This window comes from Boleophthalmus pectinirostris, unplaced genomic scaffold (genome assembly GCF_026225935.1).
Source record: "Boleophthalmus pectinirostris isolate CB_2022bp ecotype Guang Dong unplaced genomic scaffold, ASM2622593v1 HiC_scaffold_12, whole genome shotgun sequence".
Classification (NCBI taxonomy): domain Eukaryota; kingdom Metazoa; phylum Chordata; class Actinopteri; order Gobiiformes; family Gobiidae; genus Boleophthalmus; species Boleophthalmus pectinirostris.
In genome coordinates, this window is record NW_026571018.1 from 20,551,245 (window position 1) to 20,571,726 (window position 20,482).

At 39.3% G+C, this 20,482-nt stretch overlaps 1 protein-coding gene across 2 annotated transcripts in view; it reads left to right on the plus strand.

Moving 5' to 3' along the window:
* Nucleotides 1-3,526: 3,526 nt before the first annotated feature.
* The window catches only part of gabrb4 (gamma-aminobutyric acid type A receptor subunit beta4), a 41,365-nt gene continuing 24,409 nt past the window's right edge, over nt 3,527-20,482 (plus strand). The window contains exon 1 of one of the 2 annotated variants that reach the window (XM_055148556.1): nt 3,527-3,629. In XM_055148556.1, coding sequence (XP_055004531.1) covers nt 3,557-3,629 — 73 coding nt within the window. In that variant the 5' untranslated portion in view covers nt 3,527-3,556. The remainder of the gene's footprint in view (nt 3,630-20,482) is intronic. The other variant, XM_055148555.1, reaches the window with a different exon arrangement.

Sequence of the window (20,482 nt, forward strand, 5' to 3'; positions counted from 1 at the left end):
GAGAAGCTCTATAGATAGTAACATGTTTGAAAAGTGGAGGGGAAATCAATAAAGAAGTGTTCCCACAGAGATGGCCCTGTCAAGATGAAAATGAAGATGATGATGATCATAATGATAAAATGAAAATGCAGTGTAGAAATGTAAATGGTGCTTGCACTGATGGCACGAGCGGCGGCTCCGTGGCACTGGTTGCTATGCCTTTGTCCCACTGACACCACATCGGTGACAGCTGTGGGTCTACTCCTTTAAATGAGCCTTTGCGCATAGCCTTCGAAACACCACAACTGCATCAGTGCTGGCTGGGTTGCTTAGCAACTGGACAGCACAGAGATCCCTGAAGAAAGCCTCCTCCTCTGTATAAAACACAAGCTTGTATGATTCTTGCATTGTGATGTGCGCGCAGTTGCAGTTTGCACCAAGGATGTTTGCTCGTGATCATACAAATAAAGGACATTCAAATCTAAACAGTGCGTAATAAAAGTGCCGTGCTCGCCAATGTGTGTGGGTGCGTGCCAATGTCTGTGCGAGTCAGAAATATGGAGAAGTAAAGGAAATACTTTAACACCCAGAGCGCACAGAGATGGCACCCTAAAGAGATAGAGGGATACTGTTGTCCCATGAACATTCAGTGGCAAAGTAATTCACCTTTATTGCATCCCCGTATGCTCCAGGACAACGGTAGAATCTAAACCCTCTGTGTGTAGACCTCACAGACAAAAGACTGAGATTTGCTGCTTGCGTGCGCGCGGACTGTTGAATGTGTCATTTGTTTGGAGCTGCGAGCAGAGCACATTGACGCGCGTCCATTTAGCGTCTGACAGCGAAGCAAGTGGACTTCACATAGGTCTGCATGTTTGGTAAGCTGACGCGCTCATACATAGGCAGCAGTATCGGGGGCTATCCATACTCTATTTCTCGGCAACTCATTTTTTTCAGCAGAGGAGTGATATAGCCTGCTCTGACGTCTGCATCAGATATTACCCAATGCTTTTTCAATGTGCATTTTCCCCTCAGTGACTTTGCGCTGATCTACATCATCATCGGCGGCAGCAGCAGTATCAACGGGGGCAAAAGGGAATGAAGATTTGTTTTTTGTGTTTTAGAAGAAGCCCACCGCTCCCTGCGCCCGGCAGCGTCCCCAGCTCTCACCGATATCTTTGAAGACCATCACGTTGTGGAGTAGTCTGGCGCCCTATCCTCGCTGGAACCATGCCTCTTTTGCAGATTAGGACTGGGAAACTGTATCCACCGATTTGATCACCGCTGCCCGCTGCTGCTGCTCAGTCATTCATGCCAGTGTTTGTGTTTTTCAGGAGAGCAGTTGTCATCACTTTTAAAAGTATTGTGTGCGCGTTTTTTCAGCAAGATGTCTGATCTTCTGGTGTTGATCGAGGGGCTATGTGACTTGCACGGATTTCCATAGCCAAGGAAAACAGCGGGGGCCAATTACCACGTTTGTTTGCAAAAGAGCCACAATTTCCCCAAGACACTGCATGCGTAGATGTAGGCTAGTCTACTGGACATTCTTTAGAGGCAATTATTTTTGATTGCCACTTTTATTTTGTGTGTTTTTGGGAGGACCACTGGACTGGTTGGATTATATGAACTATATCTAGCATACGGATTTGTGGAGATGTTGGGTCGTCAAGAAGATAAATTATGTGGAATCTTCTCTGCTCTGGCGGCTTTGTCCTTCGTATGCTTTATTCAAAGGTAAGAAAACGACGCGAAGCCTTTCACACCAATAAACCTGATTAACGTTCAATGAAAGGCTCAGATGTGGCAAATCGCATTAAGGCACTACCAGGCCTACTTATTAGGAGCAATGTGGATGCATATGCGCTCTATTAGACTGTTGTGGCTGACGTGTGCGTAAAAGTCAACGCGCGCGTGCACAACATATGAAAGCTATTGAAAATGTAACCTATCCTCATATTAAAAACGTCTCCATGGTTACTGAATACGGAGACACTTTAATTATCAGCCTAATATAATACGCTGGTGAGTAGGCGATCGTTCCGTGATAGGATTTATTCAATCAACCCAGGATCGTTGTCACTTATGAGCCTACACTTGCTTGCTTATGCCATTCACTCATTATTATAATATTCGACTGCAGGTCATAGTCACTGATTTAACTTGATACATTTATTGTCTAAAATTTTAATATAACTACGTGTTTTTTGTGTATTGGCCAGGCCCCGCAATACAACCTTTTATTGTTGTTGATATTGGCTACCCAGATAGTCTCCAGTGGTCCTCTTCCTTGCCTGCAGTAACCAGGTGTTCAGTGATTCATGCCTCACTTATTTTCAGTTAAATTACAAATGAGTGGGTGGGGTGTCACTCATATTCTGAAATGATGCTCGTTAATATATGTAGGCTGTATTCCCTCAGCATCAGGTGTCTCAAGGCAAGATTGAACCATCTTGACAAACAACCGCACGTTACATATGAGCTAATTGAACAGTGTTTTCCCCACCACATTGACTGGGCCCGGGGCTACCGTGCCATCCACCAGGGGAGCAATTTAAACCCACTCCCCCAGTACTACCCTTCATAACCCCAACCCGGAAATCTCGCGTCTCCAGGCAGCCTCTGAAGAGCTGTGGGTCAAGAAGCAAATGTTATAGGTGTCAGAGCAGCCCAGACTATGCATTTCTCATGGGGACTGTCTGTCTATGGCCTGCGTAAAGAGGGGGGATAGTGGAGCGTGGATGGCCGTGTAAGCTCATTGAAATGCTACCCCATACGTTCACAGGGATGGACTCCTACCTCATAGGTGAGCTAACAACAGTGGCATTTGAAACGTCACACAGTATGGAGAAGCGGACATTGATAAGATGCTTTGCAGATGGCGCTCCTCTAGCTTATTATGTGAGCTTAGATGAGGTAGGAAAGGTATTTATATAGACATATAATGAGGAAGGCATGCAGAAATGCTAAATATAGATCATCATTTGGCCATCCATGAAAGTACATAGCCATTACAGGAAATATTCAATGTTCTTTAAGTTTTCTATCCAGTATTGTGAATTACAACTTACAGCATAACCCCAACTTTTGTGAATTGCAGAGAATTTGTTTGACCTAAATCATACCATACTTACCAAACTAACCAAAACAAAACAAAACAAAACCAAACAACCATTACAAAAATACAATATATTCCATGTCTTCACTAAATATGATGCAATGAAGCAGACATCCCCAGGGCCTGTGTCTAACTTAAACTTTACATTGAGACAAAGTGATGTTTACTTTCATGTGTTGGATGAATCGATGCCCTGGTGGAGACATTTATTATGCTGAGTCCATTCTTCTTTGGTCAAAGCCTCATTATGTTGACGCAAGTGCTTCCTCTTCAAAGGTAGCGTTCATGTCATTAATGTGGAGAACAGAGAGTACATGCTGTAATTTCCTGGCTTTCTTCTTGCAAGATGAGTTGTTCTTTAAAGAAAAAAAAATAAAAATGCATTTAAATGACAGAATTTTACATTAAAAATAATCTGAACATTTTGTGGTCTGTGCCCTCAGCTCCTCTGGAAGCACAGGAATGTCTGTGGCCAAGACCACTGTGGACAAGTTGCTGAAGGGATATGACATCCGATTAAGACCTGATTTTGGAGGTACGTTCAATCACTCAAGCTGTGTTTTTAACATTTAAAATGCATTTCTTGTTAGTTCTTTCACCAAGGTATAAGATGTTAATACACCAATGATATTATCTGGATTTTGGTCACTTTGGTGGGAGTAGCGGGCACAAAGAAGAAGCAAAACTCAAAAGATTAATCCCAGATCATAAAAGTGATTTAATTATTTAGTTTTTTAGTGATTTGTGGTGCAAGAAAAGCCTCCTCTGTTAACATTTAGAGAAGCTGTGTGTCTCTTATAGTGAATATACATAACCAGTGATTTTTGTTTTGAATAATTTCACTTTGACTAACATAGAGGCTATCATTATTTTCACGTCATCCCAGCCTGACATGATCTACAAACTAAATATATGTAATCTATATTTAATGTTCATCAAATAGCGTGCTTGTGTCTCTGAGGCTACAGCCCAGATATAGAAATGTTAGGTCAACATTAGCATTTGTAGCAGAGACTCTGGAAGGCCACTCATAGCTGATGTCACAACTCCTCATCTATGACTGCGAGCTTATTGATGGTCCTAATTTAAACACAACACACCAAACAAGACTCTTCTGTTCAGTATTATTGTCCCCATTAATTTTTTATTCTCAAAAAAATCTTGTTTAGAATAGCTAATGGCTGATTACAGTTGGTGCCACAAGAGATAACACAAGGACCGCTGTTTTTTTCCCTCTAGCCTCGGCCATGTTAACAGAGTGTTGTTAATTTAATGAGAGCAAGGAACACAATAGACTGTCTGATGCCACTTCATGTAAATTCACACTAGACCTACAAACCAAAGCAAACATGTTCAAAGGCAACTCACTGGGGGGATATCAACCCACGCTAACTGGCAACCCTGCTTATATTGTTTTTATTTATGGTAAAGAGGCCATTTTATTCCTCTAATTAAATACACAAGAACCCAGATAGGAGCTTTACAACATCACTATTGTCTTGTGGAAACAGATTGCGGCCCATCAGTGCAGAGACTACAGGCTACAAACACTTGATGGAGATGAGAGGAAGCAGGGAGAAACATATAGCAGGTGCACTCCTCATATAACCTTCGTCTGGTTCGGTGCACTGCCAAAAACAGATGCTCTGATGAAGGCTTATGTGCCAGGACGTGTCAAAGTGACGTTAGTGGTTGTAAAAATATGTTTTAGTCGAGGTTACGTCTTGTTCTATTCTTTGGAACGCTGCCATTTTTTCATGAGGTTTTAGTGGAAGGCGAGAAGGCGAGGAGAGAGCAGACTGTTACTTTTGCTTTGGCTGTTCTCAAATGCTGGAGTGAGAGGACAAAACTGTATCTCAGAAGGTAAGGGAGAGGTTGTCCTTTTCAAAATTTGACCTTATGTTTGTGTAGAGATACAGTAATAAGATTTGAAATTTATCAATAGTCTGTGAGACTCTGAATTTTAAACCCATTTGAATCTATTAAAATGTGTTCCTTTACTGACCCCAGCGTTTCAGATCCACATCAACTATTAAAAAATAAATCATATGTAATGTGTAGTAAACAAACACCACCTTTGTTAAACCATTTTAAGGTCTAATAACATGTAAATGCAAACTTGAGAGGTGCCTTTGCTCTGTCTGCATCCTGTATAACTTTGAAAGTGTTCCCTCTTTGCCTCAGCCTGAGGCCAGGGAGCTGTGGTTCATCACATCGTGATGTCTCCAACATCAGTCAGCTGCTTCTGTCCTGACACAAGTGCTGACCACCTTCAGCTCTCCACTTTGGACAAACCCACTTTCATTTGGCCTCTGCTGAACACTCACTGTATCTCTCAGCTTTGCCAACACCCAAACTAGTGCATGGAGCAGATCAGTGCTGAGGGGAACAACTGAAATTTTAATGCTTACACTTATGTAGACCACAGATCTAGTGAATCAAAACAATGCTATATTTGTTTTGCATATCCCACAGCATGTATGTGTGTTACTGTTAATTTACAGTAAGCACAATTAAACACACACTGGTATGTACCTAGTGTGGACCTAATATAAGTTTTGACTGGATTAAGTAAAGGTTACGACATTCTGTTCATGCATATTCAATGTAACATGAAGTGTATGTTGCACATATGAGTAGGCCATATGCCTGGATATGAGGTACTCCATATGGTCCCGACTAATCAAATCATCCACAGCTCTTCATGGGCATATGGGAATTTAAAATCACTGCTTTATACAAAAATTCAAGCAGGACTTTGTTGCCCACATTATATATTTTTTGGCCAAGTCAGGTTATCTTAAATGTTCTACCGATTTACTGATTTCAGTACTACAGCTTTGAGTATCAGCCAATATCCGATCTTAACCAATACCAGTGCAGAGACTGAGTATCATTTCAGACAAAACTGATCCAAATGTGTCATGTAGCTGTCATTTATCGTTCAAATAACTACAAAACAACTTTGTATAACAACTTTGTATCAGTAAATAATCTTATTACATTGATTATACATCCAACCAGGATATTGGCTAAGCAATATTTGGAAGCCAATATTCGATATAGCAAATTTGTCAGTGTCAGCCCCTATGTCCGGTACCAGTGACGCATTGGTTCATACATGTTATGAAAGCAAACAAAAAACAAAAAACAGACAAAAGTTGGTGAACCAGATATACCTATTCCAAATGCTGATTTATATAGACTCTTAACTGCTTTACATGTAATATTCATAGCTGCACCAGCTACAGCTGCCCCAGGGCTGATTGATGGAAACATGGTTACTGATCTGCATCAACTACCGACCACATTCAATCACTCTCGCACTTTTCATAGACAGAATTGGTGACAACATCAACAACATGCCTGGGTGGATCTGAGATTGTTATATTAGCATAACATATGGCTTAAATCTATTGCATCACTAAAACGTTTAAGAGTCAAATATTGTGTGTGTTTTTGTAGAAATCAGGCTAAACCAACACTAATCCGAACCTTCTAGTCAACTGTACATCTGTGTCAGGTCTAAATATTATACTCTCCCATCTGGGAAATCTTTGTAGATGCTATGAATGCTACGAATGTGGAAGTTCAGTTCTGCCGACCACAGCACTTGAAAACAGTTTCTATTTCCCCCTCCTGTTGTCCTCCACTCCAAATACTGTATGGTGTTTATTGGGCCGTCCTTCTGCACAGCTCCCCTCTCATCTGTTCAGCCTTGCATGGATGCACTCAGATTCCTCTGAACATGCAGCGTTTGAGAAAGCTCGGGTCTATGCATATCTCACATCTGCATGATTACTTTCTTGCTCACTTGTTTTCCTCGGCTATAAAACCACTATTACAAACTGCGCCCATCACTGTCTTGAATGCACATGGCAGCTTCTTTTGCGTCCACACAGCACAAATACATGCACTGAGCGTAACAGACGTTAACTAGAAGCTACTGCACTGTGCAAGCGGAGTTTTGCATTTTGATTTAAGGTCGGTAAAGGGTCAAAGGAGTAGTTGTTTGTGTTACCATTTTCCTTTATAAACCCAAGAACCTTACTTCAATGATAGCTTTATATTCAGTCAGAGATTGTAGCCCAATGGAATTTGAGAAGCACTTTATGGTGAAACGTTTGCCATTTGCTTGCCTTCACGGAGATGTTTTGCTTTGTCTAAAATGTTATACAGTATGATATTACAGTAAACTCTTGGAGGCAATCACTCATCTGTAAGTGTCTTTCGTCTTGTAAGATTATTGGGCCACACTAAACAACGTGAGGAAATGAAATCGTACAGTGCACACACTGTGATCTTCACAGTTCGCCAAAATCATGAAAATCAACGGACACCCATCTTAAAACTGCACAGTTCATAAAAACTCTGTAATTGGATAAAGGCTAGAGAGATACACTTAAAGCCATATTGTGGAACATTCTAAGCACCACTAAATACTTACCCCTGTGGAGCTCTACAGGGACCGCCCACCCCCCGGTTCCAGGATAAAATTTCTCATTAATTTTTTCTCTTCGACATTCAGAAAAAAAATGTAGAGTGAAAGTTTGAAAGCTTGCTCAGGGCTAATCTAACCTGATTTATCAGCTGGTTTCAGTTCGTAGAAACCATCTGACCTCGCAGCGTAAGAATTTGTTTGCTCAATAGTAGGCGGTACTTATTTTCATTTAACCAATCACTGCTATTTGGTCGTGATGTATGTAATGCGCCACTAAAGAGGCAAAATGGTATATTAAGCTTTTCCCAAATCCCGTAGGAAGATGGACAATAAATTCTTTTCCCCTTGATAAAATTCACCAAACATTCTCTTTGTTCCGGCTTTAAATCTTCGATCTCAGGAAGCGTTGCAAACACAGAATGTATGGTTCTTCACTGATTGGCTGGTGCCCAAACTCGTACTTCTGAAGTTTTTGCGAACCGTCTACTGTATTCTGATTCCTGACTTAGTCGCAATTGAGCAGAGGCACTAGGTGACACCAGCCTGGCTAGGGCTAATCAGCTATGTGATATCTAATGGCCACAATATCTATAATGTGTTTCTGAAAAGTTATAATCTGCTAAATTATAAAAGCATTTCACAGAATCTTGCATTTTAAACCACCTTGTTGGGTTTAAAACAACGGTATTATTGTAGCTGCTTAGCCTCTGCGATGCCTTTGAACTCTTAACATTTGGATTTTTGGAAAAGTCTATGGGAAAAATTAGCTTCATACTAGAAGAGATTAAAGTGTGATTCCAGGATTTGACAGTGTATTATTTTTCGTCACACATTTATTAGCAGTGTGTTTAGATTTGATCTGGAGTGCTGTAGTTTATCGTTACTTTTCTTCTTTTTCTTTCTTTGTCCATAACATGAAATAAAATGTGTGTAGTCTTATATAGGAATACATTTTCATACATTCTTTCCACCATTGCGTTAGTTCTATTATTTACTGTAGCACTTCCATGTAGGTCTTAAAAGGGGGCGGGTCACTCTTACCAACGCTATCATCATTATCGATCTGTGCATTTAAACAAGAATCATGGGGATTTATGACTTGTGCTCATATATGCACTCTATTTCTGGCCATGCAGCACCCAGCCAAAAAACATTAACATAAAGAAAAGATTACGTGTTTTACAGGAAATGTTGTAAATGTAAAGCAATGTCCGGGTGAGAACTAAAAATGAAATCTGTTTTATGGGTGTGACCTCAATTCCACATTTGTCCTTCATAAGAACATATTTCAAATCTTATACTGTCATCTTCATGGGAACAAATTTTACGATTACAACCTCCAAATCTAGCAAATAAAGCATGAAGGTTAGAAGTAAATATACAAACTAATCACAGCTATTAAATATTCTTAAAGCAACAATTTATCTGTTGCTTGGTCATGATTGTTGCATGATATAACATATATTCAAAGAGTGCGCTTCATTGTGAGCCGCATGCAGTGACATTAAATGCACCCAGACTAAATATAGATGACCAAAGCCCGGGGGGTATTCTGATGCCAGCACTTTTCTAATGGTGACTTTGGGATGAGCTTGTAGTAGTCATAGACAGATTTATTTTTAATGTCAAGCCACACAAACAACTGACAATACCCAAACATAGCACGGCTTGCGTCATAATTCTGCTGTCAAGATCAATTTTGCTTTGGAGGAAAATTAAACAGGACACCATCATTCCAACATAGTTTTATAATTAAATTTCTTAAACATGATTGTATTCTTATTTTATGACTATATACAGAAGCAACTTGGGCACTAGACAAATAAAAGCAGCTGACAATAAAACTGGGTTACTTTACTTACTTATTAAACCACCTCCTCCAAAACATTTTAAGGATACACATTTTACTACAGAGAACATTTTAAATAATTCAATTTCACCTCTGAAAACCTAAAGTTAAGTAGCTCCTATAGAGATTGTCTGCAAACCCTGGTTCAGAAATATTATTAAACTTACAGGACTGTAAAAGAGATTGTGCAATGGTTGGCATTCAAATCCCAGTTTTGACCATTGCATACTGTTGTTGGGTCCTTGGGCATGAAATTTCATTGTGAGATATAGACAGTGCCTTGGCAACATAACCATTCAAACTCCTGTATGATTTGAACAGGATTTAACGTTGACATAATAAGATTACTCTATTAATATATGAATGCTTTTCGGCATAATTTGACAATAAATTTCACAGTCCTAAATTGTCTTGGATGACTTAACTGCAGTTCAGCATTTCGGCGAACATATTGTTATCGCACGCTTAAACAGCCTGAGCCAAAAAAGTGAAGATCTTGTCCAAATCTTACAGAAGCTGCTGTTCTAGGGGTAATTTATGAAGTGTTGTCTGCTGCTCTACATAGCTCGGCACATTTTAGAACGTGTATGGGGCCTCAGATCATAAGGTGTGTGGTAATGACTTTGGAGAGGTGGTAAGAGCAGTGTGTTTTAATGAATGTTCACCTCTGTACGCAGCATGTCCTGTCCTCCTGCCTCACACACAGAGCCCTCTGAGAATAAAAGACCGTGAACAGAGGAGGCTGTACTCAGAGCTTCAGGGGGTTGGACCGCTTTTGTAAATCGTATTTTTACTTGTAGACCAAATACTTAGAATGCAGAGTTGTAGTACTGTACTGCAATATGTCATGGGTTAATACTGATAGAAAAGTTTGTACAATTAGGTTATTATTTAAAACATTTGAATCATTGTTGCTGCTAATGTGATAATTTACTTTTATAGTTATGGTCACCAATTACTTGAAAATGAAAAATCCCTGAACAGTATTGTGAAGAAAGAAAAAATATGATAGATTTTTTATAGTGACTTTTTAGGGATACACCAATCTGATACTGCCTGATATTGGCTTAAAAAAATGCTGGATTGTCATCTTCCAACTATTGGTTCAGTCGATACCCTTGTTGGACATTTAATTTGGATATTTTTTTTCTTTTATATTATTTTTGTTTAAAAGCCTGTGCACTGGTGTTGGATGACAGATTAAGGCCACAGTATCGAAATCATAACTGTAAAAGCCACATTGGTGCATCTTTTACAAGTCTTAATAAATTCACAATGAGCAAATTATTACAAATTTTTTATTAAGGGTTAATTAAGAATTATTCAGGATTGGTAACTACTTAATTAATACGCTACTCTTAACTTCTAAGACTGTCCCCTTAATGAAGTAGTTACTAAGCCTGAATCATTGTTAATAAACTACTTGCTCATTATGATTCAGTTTTGGTTCATGATTTATTGAGACAAATTTTGGTGTAGTTATGAGAAAGTGGTACCATTAGTATTGTTAGAATGAGTTATTTTTGTAATCCACGTCTAAGCCTGGCTAACAAGCAGGACCTGTGCTCCTGTGGTCCCCGTGAGTCCAGCACAGCAGTTAGCATCAGTTTGTGTCCATAATATACACACATGAGATCTCTTACAGTAACAGTGCAGTTTCTGTGCCAATTATCTTGCCATCAAACTGTACAGTCAGCCACCACCTCAGGACATATTTGCCTGTCTATTCCTCATCTCACTTCCCATTGACCCCATGTGCGTTCCAGCTGCAGCCTGATCTGGTTTGTAATGGAAAAGCTGTAGATGTAGCCATGAAACCGCGCATCCACTTGACTCAGACCATTGGCTAGAATAGACACTTAATTGAAATCAAGCACCATCACTTTATATTCTGCTCCTAATGCATTTTACTGTATGCAATGTACAAAATGTTGAGTGCTATGGAGACAGACAGCTCTCCCTCCCCGCGTGATAATTTGACCCTGGGAACAGGACTGGTGATGGATGTGGGCAGCACATCAGTGGCTACCTGCATCCTGGCAGCTGCAGCCATTACATGATGTATGGAGGCAGTTCTTTCAAGGCCACCGGACACTTTAGCAATACAGGGGACAATCTCTTAGTCTGCCCTGCCACATGTCGACCGGTGCTCTGCTTTGCATACAGGCCCGTAGCACGCAGCATCGTAATTCAGTCTCACAGTAATGCCTATTCAGCGCAAAACAGCGGTGTGTTGTCAGAATGGCAGGATGGATACGGGGGCATGTACAAGTGATATCTATCCTGATGAAGAGAGAGCACTCCGTGATTTATTACACAGGAAACACAGGGAAAATGCTGGAGCTGGGCGTTTTTCCCTTTTCCCTTCACTTAGATTTTCTATTTGAATTAAATGAGGTGTGTATGTGCAGTGGAGGGGGCAAGGGTGCTGTGAGATAGGGGAAGGGACATACTTCATCTTCCCATTCAAAGTGTTGTTTTCAGCAACTTTGAAATGAAGGAGAAAAATGCTGATAGAATTGCACCAGAATGTATCGCAGTGGACTGCAAAGTACAAAAAGCCTGGTCAGTAGTGAGGCTTCCTGCATGCGGGGCGCTTTTACGTCTCTTCTCCTAAGGCCTCCACCAAGGCACTTCTGCACCTGTGTTGATTGATAGGAGGGGCGCCCTTGACAACCAGGATAGGCCGGCCAAGGGCAACTACCCAATTGTTTCACAAAGATAAACAAGGAAGAAAATATGTCATTTACAGGATGTAGAGATAGATGCTGTCAGTCCCACTACCAGGAAGCTCACTTAAAAGCCCATCTCATTATTGAACTGCAACTGCTGCTATAGAAAAAGGGATTCCACATAAAACTGTGCAGAATGCAGAGTAGGAAAACATGTACAAGTCCACAGGAGAGATAAACATCGTGAATAACAAAAAACATCTAACCTAAGGCACCATCTGATCAGACTCTACTCTTCTTACAGATCATCAAGTTCTGATTCTAGCTGTAGTATTTCAGATCTGTCATCGACTTGGTTTACCTGAACACATCATCTGTACTAGTAAAAGCATGTTTATAGTTGTTACAGTCATTACAGATGGCTGCAACGTATTGATAAAATATATCTATGTCTTAGATTTAATTTTATTATTCACATAGCATATACAAACACATACAAAACACATATTATAAAATTGGTTCAAACTACTGCAAACCTTATCAATATTAGTTAAGTGGTATATTAGATAAAGCACATTAATAAGATTGTTGACACAATTTTGATCCACTTTTTCTCATGTAATCCCAATTTATGAACCAGTGGGTAACTAATTCTTATTTTCACTCAATACAAACCTAAAATAAAATAATAAGAATATCTGTTTTACGTTAACAAGATGCTTGCCAAGGTGATTTGGCCAACCAGTGAATTAAGATTGTTTATGGACATACAGAAATTGCAATTTGAATAACTTGTTAAAGAGAGAACATTTACAACTCAGCTATATCGTGTCAACAGCCTTCATAAAACACACATTCATTTAACTGCAATTTTGTGATTTACTGTTGGTTTGCATTAGAGGCAGAGGAAGTAGCCCCACTTGCTGATGTGGTCACGACTGGAGAATTCCTAGATGTACAAATCAAATTAGTGACAGCGGTTTCTCCTGCAGAAAATACACTTGCCTCTCTAGTCTTTGAATGCAGCACATACTAAATTCAATATAATATTCGCAATTTATTTACACAGTTCTTTATCATCAATTAGAATATACTTTATTTTAACAACCATGTCTAATATTGTCTAATACTAGATACTGTGTAGAGTGGCACATTTTGTTTCTAGTTTATGAAAGTTGCTTAATGGTCTGTACAACTTTTGTGATGGAAGGCTTAAACTTTTCTTACTCTATAGAGATAAGAAGTAAGAATTTATGTATATTTTTGAGCAATAAAATGCTGTTATTGAATAAATGCATGCAAATAAGTGTAATACCATACTGTGGAACATTCCAGGTAAAGCATTAACTTCTCCAATCAGTTAGACCTTACCAGAAAAGTTACATAGTGCACCTTTAATATTACATCCTACATTTTTGAAAGTCATTATTCTGAAATCGGCTAAGTCTCAAAAGTACATGTCATACAGAGTAAATGATTCAGTAATCATTGAGATTTTTTATAATGTTGTTTCCTTATCACAAACATACCTGGAGTTGTGTTTTATTTCTTTTGCACATGTTTAGCACACAAACCCTGCATATACTATTCTCTCAGTCAGAACACACTGTATTCCACCTTGTGATGTCATGTGGTAATACAGGAAGTGCTTCATGTCTTTTTAAACTCCATACATCTTCACTAAAATCATTCGGATAATTTCAGCACTGGAACTGGAATTGTCAATCTCTACGGAACAAAAGTTAAAAAGTAACTTCTGACTTAAAAACTACCACTACATGACATCACAATGTGGAACAGAGTAATTTGAGCTTTGGAGATGTAGACATATTAATACTAAAGGATTACTCAAATATGTGTGAATGAAACAAAACACAACTCCATGTATGTTTTTGACAAAACATAACAAAAAACAACATTATGACATGGCTAAAGGCCTACAAGAGTCAGTTTTGTGTAATATAACAAATAGAGAGCTCATTTGCAATAATTTATTCATCAGATGCGACTAAGAAACCATTTACACGTGGAATTTGGCAAATTTTGTTAGAATATTATTTAAATATATCTAAGAAGATCTGGTTTTCACATACCATTTCCCCCTTCACCAAATACTCACAAACTCACTCATGTTAAATAGATCGGGAAAATAATGACATTGATTAAAGCGATGAATGTGTGACATGCTAAATTAATTACGCCTGGAAGTAAATAAATTATACATCGAACCATACAGGACTGTATAAATGAATCATACACTGCTTTAGCAAATAACTCTCCTAATGGCCTCCCGCAATGGAACACAATTTGTCCAATGCAGAAGGCAACCAAGCATGCATTGTTCTTATTCCATTTTTTATGACAAAACTCCAAATGTAAATCCTTGAATTGCCCCTATGGCTTATAATAATGTTCCCTGTGCGATTGTGATACATGAAAGGGGATGTCCACAGGTAACACAGCTGTGCGCTTCATAACTCACTGACAAGATATGTGTATGTAAGTGTGAGAGCATTGTTCACGTGCAGACTTTTAGCTTTGCCTTCATATATCAGCTGCAAGCTTTGTGACAGGATAGGACACTAAGAAGAGGCCACCTTTACTTATCCTCTGTCTGGGTGACTCTGGGTGATGGACTGCCTCTGCTCCCCTGTTTTACATCATCATTCTCTCCAGTTCCCTCCATGCAACGCTTCCTAATGATTCCCCCTTATTCAAAAGAAATTACAGATGTTAGCGCGTTGTCTTCAGAGAGGCTTGCGCGTGCTTATGGCTGTTAAGAGCTGCGGACTCGCGGCTGCGTTGTTGAGCTGTGATGATGAAGAATGATGTCATTACCGGAGAGGCCACTGTAGCATGGATGTTGTCAACGTATACAGTCAACACAAATAAGGCTCTCACAGAAGTACACAGAGGGGTGATGGGGAGTGTGGGGCTTTTGTGCCATGGGAATCGTCTTCTGGGTTTACTGTAGAGTTTTTATGTAATCAAACATTCATTCAGTTATTTTTACACGCATATTGTCTCTTAAATATATTACTTATTATTTTTTTGTATCTGTAGACTTAAAGGTGTATTGTGTAGCTTTTCTGGAGGGGCCGTCAAATACTTTTCTCCATGGAGATTTTATTGCTTGGTCTGGAATGTTTCACAGTATGGTATTAAACCCTAAACCAGGTCAAGTTACAGGTCAGATTTGTGGAAAGGCAAGGCTTTAAAACCACCTCTAATTTATTAAATGTAAGATAGAGCTTTTTAATGTCATGCTGTGGAACATTACAGGCAGAGCAATGATATCTCCATAGAAACAAGCAAGTGACAGACCCTCAACCAAAAAGTTACATAGTGGGAATGGGTCAATAAAAGCTGTCTTTTCTGTATTAGACAAGGAATAATTGATTGTGTGGATCCATATTATCCATTTGCTATTGCAAATTATTGGAATATCCTTAACTTACTAATTACTGATCCTAAAGTGAAGCTAAGCAATGGTCCCTGGATCAGGGACACTTACAGTTTTCTCTAAATCTTCCCTAGGTTGTGATGAAATGGAGAGGTTGAGGTGGCTGGTGATTCTTCTGCTGGAGAGGCAAAAGCTTTGTGTGATTGTTGATGGAAAACTGGTATAGAGGTGACAAAACAAAAACAAAGCAAACATTCTACATAGTTCAATTTATACAGCTTTGTTTAAATTGGACCCATAAATCGACCAGTTCAGTATTTAAATCCTTATGAAAAGGCAATTCCTTGAGTCATTTGTCTCTATGGCTTTCCTGTGGCTCTCCCAGTCTACAGTATAGACACCCAGGCTTGCTGAACTGGAAACTGTTAAGTGCCTCTAGGTGTGAATGTGTTGGTTATCTGGTGGTGGCCCTTTGATTGACGGTGGCCTGTCTTAGGTGCACTCAGCCCCAGGGTCTATGGCTTCTTTAGAATCTCAACATACAGTAGCCTAGTGTAGAGTTGAGCAATGTTAATAAAAATGTACCATAAACAACTATACACTTTTTCTCAGAAACAATGTTCAGATAATATTTTAACAAAGTATCAGCTATGTACTAAAATGTGACTGCAAATATCTTGGTTGAGTCTTGCACAAAATGTGAATGTGAAAAGACATTTTGGGATCTTTTGGCATAATTTTTTTCTATATTCTAATTTTCATCAACAAAACTTCAATTACTATTGCAATTAACCAATTAGTCTTTTTATAATCTTCCACTTCTAATGCTGTCCCAATGTAAAGATGTCATGTATGCACATTTATATAAAAACATCACCCTTCAATCTCTTTATAGACAGATGATTCACGTTGGTATGGTTTCAGTACTGATCTCAGAATCACTTAGCAGCAAAGGTCTGACGTAGCCGCACCTGAAGACTCAAACTGAACAATGTGTCCAACCAGTGAATGACAACATGTTTATGTAGCAGCTCTTATGTGGTCCAGTTGATGAATTTCAAAGCCAGCTTTAGCCTTTGTCAGCATAGCCTCTTTTTATGTACTTCACCATACAGTAGGTGCTTGGACACGACTGGCACGAAGCAAATAATCAATGGAGCTGGCTGGATGCGATGATGAGGAGAAACGTGCCACAGCCTTCCTCACACTGGTCTGTTTGTTGGTTTTTGTCGCTTCATGAGTGTGCTGTCCATTGAAAACAAAAGCAAACACAGACTTGCCTGGGTAAATCATCGTGCCCCTCTTGTAGCACTGAAGGGAGAATGCTGCTCAGTTACCATGGAGCCCGCTGTTGCTAGGCAATGGGTTGATTATCAGAGTTTTTTATATAAAAGAGGCAGAGTGGTGTGTTCTTCAAATCAGACAAATTTGAGGGCATAACACAACATTTCCTTTCAGTTGTGTAACATGCAGCATTATAATGTATTTTATGTGAAATGAAGTATAGCCATATGTCTTTGTTGATTGGGAATGGTTGAGAGCATTTAATGATTTAATATTTTTGTTGAGTAAGGCTACATGTAGTATTTTCTTCCATTGCTGATATTTTATATCTTACTGAAATCTGAACCAATATCATTCACCCATATACTGTAGATTTGGTGGTTTAGTTGTTACCAGGATGAGCTCTAGAAAATAAATCAAATTGCCCACCCAATCACACGTACTTTCCGACATAAATAGACATATAGAAATCAATGACTGTCAAGGCTATATCCTACATATGGAAAATAATGACTTGGGTAGATGCCATCCCTGTGAATATAAAAAGTTAAAATGCTTTCAGATTAAATATAAAAAGTCATTTTGTTGCCCTCTAGTGGTATCTTGAAAACCACATTAGAACCAACACTAATCCATCTTGTTATTTTGATGCTATTTTCGTCAGGGCCATGACTGATGTTCTTTACCTGTCATTTTTAAGTGATATTCATGCTGAGTCATTGTCTACACGCCAAACCAATGACCTGCACCGTATCAAAACCCAAAGACGAGCAAATTGATGTTAGCAGGTTTTCACATCACCTTTTCTTTTGATTTGACCCCTTTCATTTCTGTTGATGATTCTCTCGCAGAGACACGCAACCGCTCTCCCTTATGACTGCTGTATTGTGTGCAGCAGTCACATCTGTTTAGCTTTGTAGCCTATGCTGGTAGCACTGTTAGCCTTAGCTCTGCGCTTGGACTGGCATGAGCTATGTATGGGATATGTCACATCCAACTAGATTTATGTTGCTAACACCAAAGCATTCCATGGATTTAAATCAGTTTTTACATGACCACACCCTGGCAGTGAACTTGCATTGTTGTGATCTAAAATGCCATTAGCAAAGGAAAAAAAGAAACACATAAAATAGGGCAGCCTCACCACCCACGACATGGGTTTAGCTTGTCTGGCCCTGGGCTAGAGAAGACTGTCAGACTGGAAGGCCAATGTGGCGACACATTGTTGGAAGCCGAGAGGACAGCATACATAGATAATAAGCAAAAGGGAAGGGAACAGCCAGACCAAAATAAACAGGCAACTGTCAACAACAAGTGATACAAGATGGATCACATACAGATTTCTGAACCACAGACTGAACTGTAGACATACAGCAGTAGCGGGTAGCAGCTATCGCCACGTTCAAAGCCTGCTAATAATCCCAGGAGTCGTGATCCAGCCCAATCATCCATACACAGAGCCAATTTAGATGTGCTGAGGAAGATGTACTAATCATAAATGCTCTACCATAGGGGATCATCAAGCAGGCAGCAGCGTCCAGTAACCACGTAATGCTAATGTTACAGCGTTTAGTTTCACACTGCAGGTATGTTAGCCTTATTAAGTGGGAATTAAAGATGAGGCAAATTAGGCCCAAGGCACCCAGATGAGTCCGCAAGTTTGGAATACACAAACAAGTGTGGCTCCCTCAAGACTGAATTAGGATACATAAGATTTGCTACATTGTTGTTTTTCAGCCTTAAAAGGTCTTGGTCTAAAAGTGCATCCCTGATCTTATAAATTTGTGAAACAACTAGTATATTGAAGATACACAACTTTTTGAAGTTATTCAGAAGTGCAGATCATAAACTGTGTAAAACAGTGGACTAATTGAGTGTGACGTCACTCATAGCGTTCGACTCCAGTCAAATGAAGCTCAGTGAGGCTGGCGTTAATGGAGCCAGTTCCATATTAGGAATAGGAATTGATTTACAGACAAAATAGCGAAACACCAAGATTATGCAGAGTAGGTTAACACAAACACTTTAAGACAAAAATGATGAGGCTCACCGAAGCTGTCACAAAGAGACAGGTGACATTTTTTAATATTAAGTAAATTGGAGCCAGAGTCGATGGAGCCCGAAGCACCCCCATGCTCACTTCCTATCTGAAATGTGCTGAGTAGCGAGTTAGCTATGTTCATTTTTATATACAATCTATGATGCAGATCCAACAATGAGAGGACAGCTGTTAAAAGGTGAAGTATAAAGGTCAGTGGTGTCTAATGCTCACTTTTGACTCTCTGCGCAAATAACAACTTATAGCATAAATCATAAGACGTTATTGTTATTACAGTTTGAACCTGGTAGATGGTTCTAAAACAGTCCCTGCTCCAAGGTGCTTGTCTGAGTGGAAAAAAGAACATAAACAATATCTGTAAAATCATTTAATGACAATGAAGAATCATTTAAGAGAGTCTGGATGCAGGTGCAGTGTGGAGTGAAGGTATGGCGCATTGGCTGCAGAGTGATAGCTTGATTTATCAGCCAGTTTTACTTCGTAGAAACCGTCTGATCTCGCAGCATTAGAATTTGTCCACGCGATGGTAGGCGGGTACTTTTTTTTTGTAACCAATCGCTGCTATTTGGTCGTGATGTATGTAATGCGCCACTAATAGGGCTAACTGGTATATGAAGCTTTTCCCAAATCCTGTAGAAAGAATAACGTCTTTCCTCTTGATAAAATTCACCAAACATTCTCTTTGTTTTGGCTTTAAATCCTTGATCTCGGGAATCGTTGACAACACAGAATGTTTAGCTGATTGGCTGATGCTCGGACTCGCACATCTGGGGTTTTTGCGAACCTTCTAGTGTATTCCTATTCCTGATGTAGTTGCTGGAGAGAAATTAAATTGAGCGGAGGCACTAGGTGGCGCCAGCCTGGCTAGCAGAGTGAAGCTCCACAACATTGCATCCAGACCAAGATATAAATTATTTTACAACTTTATCATTTTATTAATTGGCAATAGCTACATGATTAACTTGGTTAGGGTTTGAGTTACTGGATGCTAAACAAATATTAAAGTGAAACTAGTGGAACTTCACTGTCTCCATTGACTGTGGCTTGGGGCGAGTATCCATAATAATCCAACGATTTAAAAGCATATCATAGTGCAAATAGCATTCCAAAACTAAACATTTCCCCCTTGATTCATTGTTTGAATGTTTTTCTACAGTATTTCTTTTTCAAACAGTACCAAGGGTCCTCATGTCCTCACCCTGTTACAGAATGGTATATGCAGTATCATGTACAAAGTTATTGCTGCTCTCTCCATGATTTAAACGCATCCAGAAATTGCACTATATTTTACCCCCACACTGAACGCATTTGTAGTTTGCGGATGTGAAATGGCCACAGGGTTGCTAATTAAATGTCAACACACGTTCAAATTTATGTTGCTCATCTTTGCATGAAATAAATGCACTTTGTATGTCCTTGCTTCCTTGTTTCCTCAGGATTTATTAATAATCACTCAGTAATTACAAATGGATTTATTTATTACCGTGTTCTGATGCATGTCTGTCATTAAACTGCTTAATGTATGTTTCCCAATAAGGTGACAAGACTGGATGATTGTTTAATGATTCCTGAAGCTTTAACTTATTGTGCACCGATTAACCATAACATTATGACCATCTGACATAATGGTCATAATGTCCTATTACACAAACATTATTTAAAGGGCCTACATCACACTCT